General features: G+C 36.6%; 1 protein-coding gene across 2 annotated transcripts in view; it reads right to left on the bottom strand.

Moving 5' to 3' along the window:
• Positions 1 to 416: 416 nt before the first annotated feature.
• Positions 417 to 7,470, bottom strand: part of DNAAF9 (dynein axonemal assembly factor 9) — a 78,825-nt gene continuing 71,771 nt past the window's right edge. The window contains exons 36-38 of one of the 2 annotated variants that reach the window (XR_012652607.1): positions 7,106 to 7,199; positions 4,592 to 5,536; positions 417 to 4,519 (exon numbers count right to left, since the gene is read on the bottom strand). Coding sequence is in view for 1 of the 2 variants with exons in the window: in XM_075044040.1 (XP_074900141.1) it covers positions 5,424 to 5,536; positions 7,106 to 7,199 (207 nt within the window). In the remaining variant the exon portion in view is untranslated. Of the gene's footprint in view, positions 5,537 to 7,105; positions 7,200 to 7,470 lie in introns of both variants that reach the window. The other variant, XM_075044040.1, reaches the window with a different exon arrangement.

Below are 7,470 nucleotides of genomic sequence, written 5' to 3'. Positions count from 1 at the left end.
CCGCTCAGCAACCAAAGCAGAAAAAAAGAGGGTAAGGTGGGATTGCCCTCCCAATGGCAGCTTGATTTTAGATCAACAGAAGTTGATCTTGAAACTGCATCCTCCTTTATATGAGTACAAGGAGTAGGATTTAGCTTCTGCATTTCTGTATATGCAACTATCAACTTATCCGTAAGGACAACTGCTGAAGGACGGAGATGGCAGGTGGGAAGCCCATCAAGGTCCTTCATCCTACAACTGGTTTTAAGTTTTACCCAGTTAGAAATCCACACAAGAAGGTCTAAACCTAAAATAACAGCTTAACCTCCCCAATTTCCTTAAATCTTACACATTTTTGTTTGAATATAAACTAGTCACCTTTCTGCCAGTTTAGAAAACTAACCAATTTTAAAAGAAAACTGCTCAATGCTTAAAAATTCAAGTTTAGGAAATAATGAGTTTATTAAAGAAGTCAAAGACAGACAGCAGATGGATACTGTTTATTGGTTCTTTCCATCACATCTGAGTTACAGGTGTAAAAGTCACACGAACTGCAGGTATAAACATGTAAAACAATACAAAAATAAATGGAAAGGTAATTTTATATTTACTGAATCAAGTTGTGTAATAAATACAACAGGCAAAAAGCTTCAATCACACAATTCAGTTTAACTGAAGTTACAGTAGTGTTTGTAAATACAAGTTTTTAACTTAAAGTTGCAAATATTAAAGCATTGAGAACTAGTATGAAAGTGAATTTTGGCACATTGTAAAGTGAGAAGTGTTACATTAGTATTTGACTGTTGTGTAAAAATGATGTAATTTCTCACTAGCTTTCTGAGGTACATTTTTAAACAATCTAAAATTAGATCAACAATGCGGTTCTAACAACTCACAGTTTACAATTCACTATACTAGTTACAATTTTTCCCTTTTAAGAATACCAAAGTATTCCAGAGCTTAAATCTGTGCAAATTCAGAAAAGTTTCAATTAAAAAACAATAATTAAAAAAAATTTATTAGGGAACTTTTACATGCAACTTAAATCCTCCCTGCAATCAGCTTTGTTAATTGCAAAGTGTAAAATTGGACTAATAACAAATTGCACAGCTTAATATAAAATACTCCGAGATTGCAGCATGGTTCAAGTTGCAAATGTTCCTCTCCTAAGTTTATCACATTTTTCTCCCTATAACTTCAGTAACTTCTGACCACACTCATTCTCGGTGAGGAAAAAAAAAAAAAACACCACCACAAGCTGCTAACATGAAGGTCAGCAAAGCACGTAAACCCCTTGAGGACTCTCAGCACTTCTTCACAATATCAGAAATGCCTGGACACAAAGTTACTGTTACCAATTTTCAAAATACAGTAAAAGATAAAGGAACAGTGTAATGGCACTTTTTCTGTATCCAAACATTTGTGGTTTAGAAATGGTGCTTTTTTTTTTTTTTTTTAGTTTTACAGTAGCTAAAAAAATTTTCAAAACTAGATCCTTAGCAGTATCTCCATCCTCACCTCGACTTCAAAAGTGAGGAAACCAGATTACCCTACAGACAGGGTTTGATACAGTATAAATATCTCTGACCAGAGTACAAAAGTTATGCTCTTCTAAAAAAAAAAAAAAATGCTGCTGATTGTTAGAAGTAACTCCAAAATAATCAGCAACTGCTATTAAACTATCAGCAGCATCAGGCATTTACACATTTTAGTCCTCAAAGAGTTTTCTTTTAAACAGTTTAACCATTTGTGCTAATATTCTTCACTAGGTTAATTTTAAGTCCTTTCACCAAAACCGTTTTTCCTTTAAAAAAAGAGGGTGCAAGCAATACAACCCATGACATCCATTTATTTTATGCTTCTTAAATAAATGGTGTCATCTGCAAGGCACTACTATGTTTAAAGGATACCATTGTCACAGTTTCACTATTTCGGTATTTTTTCTGTTTTAAAGTCACAGTTAAAAACTAAAAAAAAAATAAAAATTGAGGTAATCAATTTATTTCAATACCAAAATATATTAATTGAAATAGTACCAGTATGGTGAAAGGTCTTCATAATACACAGCTATTACCATATAGCATGCAGTACGGTATATAAGTATACTAGGCCTTTGTTCTGAGCTCTTCTGCTTCAGTTTTTAAGGAACAGCTCAATTTGCACAGTAGCACGCCAATTTTGAATACTTATTTCCTTTTTGTTCACAGGGCATAGCACTTGTAATTACAACTCGTTATGCCAACCCCAGATGAATTGGCCCCATCAACATTTATTTTCAAGAGCTGCACAAATTGGAGTTCTTAAAAAGAGTTCAGCAGAGCAAAATAAGCTACAGTATCTTCATCTATCGTTCAATCAATTGCACTTAAATCTACTCTGTTATTGACTTACAAGTTGAGACAAAGCATCACCGAAGTGTCTGCTGTCCCAACCACTGGTATTTCTTCTGACATTACATAGTCATACCACTATTCTAGAAATATGGCTTTGCAGATTAGATAACTCGTACTGAAAAGGAGCACACTGGGTTTACACTAAGTTTATTGGCAAAGCACTATAATTTGTTAAGAATTTTCTAATGCCCCTCTTTATTGCAGTGTTACGACCAGGATTTTGTACTCTAATAATCCTGGTCTGATAAATTGTTTCATGCAACCAACTGTACTTAGTTTGTAAACACCCGCTAGCCCCTCAAATCCACTGCTAGCTACGTTTGCTCTACCAGGCACTACAGTATATTAAGACTAAAGTATAGCCATGCATAGATAAACTCACGAGCCTTATCATGATGCTCTATACCTGTAATATAGGTTACCCCAGAAAGCCTAGAAACACAAACTAATTGCTGGCTTTTATTGTACTTGAACAGGATACAAGTAGTTTATAAAGTCTCGTGGTGTGCAAAAAAAAATTTCTTAAATTCAGACAGCTTTTTAAATCTAGTAGGAAAGCTAGTAACGAAACCTTATCAACATCTATATCCCAGTCTGCAGCACCTGGAATTCCACCTCTGCACTGTATAACCACCACAGCACAGGCACTGAGCCAGCTAGTAGCAACACGTACTGAAAGTCTACCTAAAAGGTGTTTCATTTTTTGACAGGCTTACTGAAATTTCAGCCATTTCATTTTCCAAAGGTAAAAAATGTATTTCTTAAGTAAGGCATAAAACTGTATCTAGCCTTAGGTTTGATGGCAGGAGTTAAATCTCATTTTCCTGCCACAGAAAGAGACTGCGTGGACACGTTATAAGTATTTTAAGTGTACTGTAAGAAATTATTCATTCTGTTTCTTACTGTGTTACATATATCTGACCAAAAACAAAAGTTGCAGTTGTATTAAAAGACGGACCTGTTCCTAAGGCAAAGGAATATGAAAATAAAAAATTCCTCCCGGACTGTTTTCACTTGACTAAATTCAGAACACACAGCACGCTATAATAATCTGCTTATTCAAATAAGCTTCAATAATTACGTCTAAGTAGCTGCTAGGGTACTTTATAATCCTTCAGTGATCTATGAATTCTCACTTAAAATTGTACTGAATTAAGTTAAAGGACAAGTTGCCAGAATTCCTGTTATAGTATGATTTGGTAACTCTAAAGGTTTTGTTGCAAGTACTTAAAACCTGGTATATCAGTTTAGTGAAATGTTACGGCATGCAAATTTTTCTGAAAGCTTCATAAAAAAAGTTCTTTTGTATTTCACATGTAACTCTTGGTATTTTTTACCTTTGGAAATAAGTCATTTTCATGAAAAGGAATTCCTTAGCTAAAGAATCTCCCTCTTCCCTTGCTTTGCTTAGTTTTTAGTAGTGAAATAAGAATCCTTCAGAGATAATCTTCTAAGCAACAGCAAGTTGCAGATTACTACCATCCATGTCCTGTTTTGTAGAACACCAATAACAACACTGGGAAGAAAGCAAGATATCTCTACTTATCTTGTTTCACCCTGAAATGTATAAGCATCTTTTCTTTAGAAAATTCAAAAATTTTGACTGCCGATTCAAACTGTGCAGAGGTTATGAGACATACTGTCCCCTCAGAAAAATGCAGATGCCTAAGTGTTCCCCAAATTCTCGCTTTGGGAACACCCTAACAGCAGTAGGATTAGGTACTCTTCTGAGTTTTTTAATTGTTCCCCCATTTCTCGCTTTGGGAACACCCTAACAGCAGTGGGATGAGGTACTCTTCCGAGTTTTTTAATTGTTCCCCCATTTCTCGCTTTGGGAACACCCTAACAGCAGTGGGATTAGGTACTCTTCCGAGTTTTTTAATTGTTCCCCCATTTCTCGCTTTGGGAACACCTAACAGCACTAGGATTAGGTACTCTTCTGGGTTTTTTAATTGTTCCCCAATTTCTCGCTTTGGGAACACCCTAACAGCAGTGGGATTAGGTACTCTTCCAAGGTTTTTAACTGTTCCCCCATTTCTCGCCTTGGGAATACCCTAACAGCTGTAGGATTAGGTACTCTTCCGAGTTTTTTAATTGTTCCCCCATTTCTCGCTTTGGGAACACCCTAACAGCAGTGGGATGAGGTACTCTTCCGAGGTTTTTAAGTGTTCCCCCATTTCTCGCTTTGGGAACACCCTAACAGCAGTGGGATTAGGTACTCTTCCGAGTTTTTTAATTGTTCCCCCATTTCTCGCTTTGGGAACACCTAACAGCAGTGGGATTAGGTGCTCTTCCGAGTTTTTTAATCGTTCCCCCATTTCTCGCTTTGGGAACACCTAACAGCACTAGGATTAGGTACTCTTCTGGGTTTTTTAATTGTTCCCCAATTTCTCGCTTTGGGAACACCCTAACAGCAGTGGGATTAGGTACTCTTCCAAGGTTTTTAACTGTTCCCCCATTTCTCGCCTTGGGAATACCCTAACAGCTGTAGGATTAGGTACTCTTCCGAGTTTTTTAATTGTTCCCCCATTTCTCGCTTTGGGAACACCCTAACAGCAGTGGGATTAGGTACTCTTCCGAGGTTTTTAAGTGTTCCCCCATTTCTCGCTTTGGGAACATCCCCCAGTCCCACATACTGAAGTATACCACTGCTCATCAATGCTCTTGTGCAACAAGTTTCAAGGGACACCCAGAGATTAAAATGGTTTGATTATCTGCACGACGGACCAATTCCATGATTACATTCTGACCTACTAGGAAATACAGTTTTGCTTCTTTTCTTCTTATTTTTTTAAATAAGTTTCCACTACTAGCCAGAGATTCCAGGTGATGCTTTTTTACAGTCTGGAATTAAGGTGAAGTGGAAGCAAACCTGACAGTACAAACAGCTAAGCAGTTACCATATTAAAATGCCAACCTTACAGGAATGATCTCTTAGTTTTAAAAGGAGTGCTGAAAACTGACATTTCACTTAATTTTCTAGTTAACCAGCAAGGACAACAGCATTTTTGGTTACTGACGGTGGTTCAGAAATGCACAGAACACACATGCTTATGTCTTCTGCTCAAAGAGATCGTGATACTCTTGTTCTTCTAGTTCTCTGTTGTACTTCTCTATTTCCCTGTTGGCTTCTTCCAAGTAATCATTCATGAATTGGTCCATTACTGATTTTGAAAAACTAAGGAAAAACTTTTGTGCAAATAGCATTCATTAGAAAGGAACATACAGGTTTGAAGGATGTGCCAGTTCAGGGACACTTACTGAAAGCAGAAATTCAATATATTACCTTCCCAGAGTCCTGCAGTCAGACCTAACCACAGCTACTCTGTATTACTCGGGAATAAAGGAGTTGCACAATAGACATTTCCCAATCAAGAGGAAGACTATAAGAACAGCAAAACTACAGCAGGTTTGCAGATGTTTACAGCTATTTTGGTTAAGTGGGAGTCTAAAAAACTGCCCAAAATTCAGATCATCCAGAAGTGGTTAACCAGTACCTGTATATTTTATTGCCAGACACCAAGATGGTGACGGAGTAAAGATCCAGTGAATACTGGAGTCCAAATTTGCTGTTAGGCTATTTTCTGCCAGTACACCATAACTAGGAGCTTAACCTGCAGACAGAAGTCTGCTGGTTTAAAATTTTAAAGTTGTCCCATAGGGCACAGAAAATAACTGTTTGTTCTTATTCCAAACCAGAATCATAGAACCCACTTGGATTTTTGTAAAGTTTGTTGAAGTTAAAGTGAAAAAGTAAACTGGAAATATAAACCTAAATTTGAAATTTCGGTAATAAAATAAAGACAAAAGCAATAGAAAGTTATGAAAACAGGAAAGGAGAACAGGAATACACTAGAAAATTAGCATTACTCTGGCATTTCTTGCCAAAGACAAAAAAATGATCAGGTTTAAAATAAAAAAATAAAAGGAATTTTTGGAAAGAAATCCAGAGGACCCTACTTCAGCTCTAGTTCACGTGCTGTAAATTGACACCACACAAGACCAGCAAGGACAGTTCATTTACAAATGTGTATATGCCACAGTTTTATAAGTAAATCATACTGCTTGCAAGCTGAAGTAGTTTTAAAATAAGGTTTTACTTGCTTAAGTGAGTTTAAAAAGTGATTACAAAAAAATGCACCTCCACACCTAATTCTGAACAACCTGTTCATACTACTGCTTTGCATCCAGTAAGGTTTTTCTCATACCAAGTTACAAAATGAGAGCAATCATTTAATATCAGCTTCACTGCAAAATATGCGGCAGAAAAAAGGATACTGTAGTAAAACCTAAACCAACTCTGATTGTTTTTACTTTAGTGTGTGCACGTACACGCATGCACACAAAATTATATTCATTTGGAAGTTTTATCAGTCGTGACCAGGCATTAAGCAATACTACAGCACTATTTGGTTTGAAAAATATTTCTTTGACAAGCTGTGGTCCATAAATTATTCTCTGCGTGAGCTCAATGTACAGTTTTGGGATTGATTTGTTGGTTCTATTCTGCTTCTTAGGTCATATATCTGAAAAAGTGTTTTTAAACAGTAAGCTTTAAATGGCAAGTAGCCACGCACAGATTTCAGGAACAAAACTTTTCACTTCATATTACCACCTGCAAATCAAACTGGCTCTTCACCGTATCATCCGCTTTGACAGTCTACATTTCAGATTTGCAGAGCCTCTTGCCTACCTAAAACCTTCACCAAAACCCCCCATATTTTAAAGGATACATGGATGGTAATCCATTTTGTCACCAAAAAAATTCACAAATTGAGTCCCGTTGTAAAAATAACCAGCTGGAAGTGGATCCAAGTGGCGTTTCACCTACATTAAGAAAGAATATACCGTACATTAAACATTTAAAACTCAAAACTGCTTAGAGACGGTCCTAACAAACTTAAATAGATAAAAGACGAATTCCTTCTGGTGAACTTTATAAGGAAGGTACAGCTCCTGGCTATAAAGGAGCACTCTGAAAAAACAGTATGACAAATGACACCCATATGGACTAGGGGAGTTAGGTACAGCGACACTAATCATAGCCATGCCAAACTCTAAGGAACCCAACTCCAGAAACAGCACTTACAACCTAAAG

Source organism: Buteo buteo, chromosome 1 (genome assembly GCF_964188355.1).
Source record: "Buteo buteo chromosome 1, bButBut1.hap1.1, whole genome shotgun sequence".
NCBI lineage: Eukaryota > Metazoa > Chordata > Aves > Accipitriformes > Accipitridae > Buteo > Buteo buteo.
This window is presented reverse-complemented; position numbering and strand designations above follow the sequence as displayed.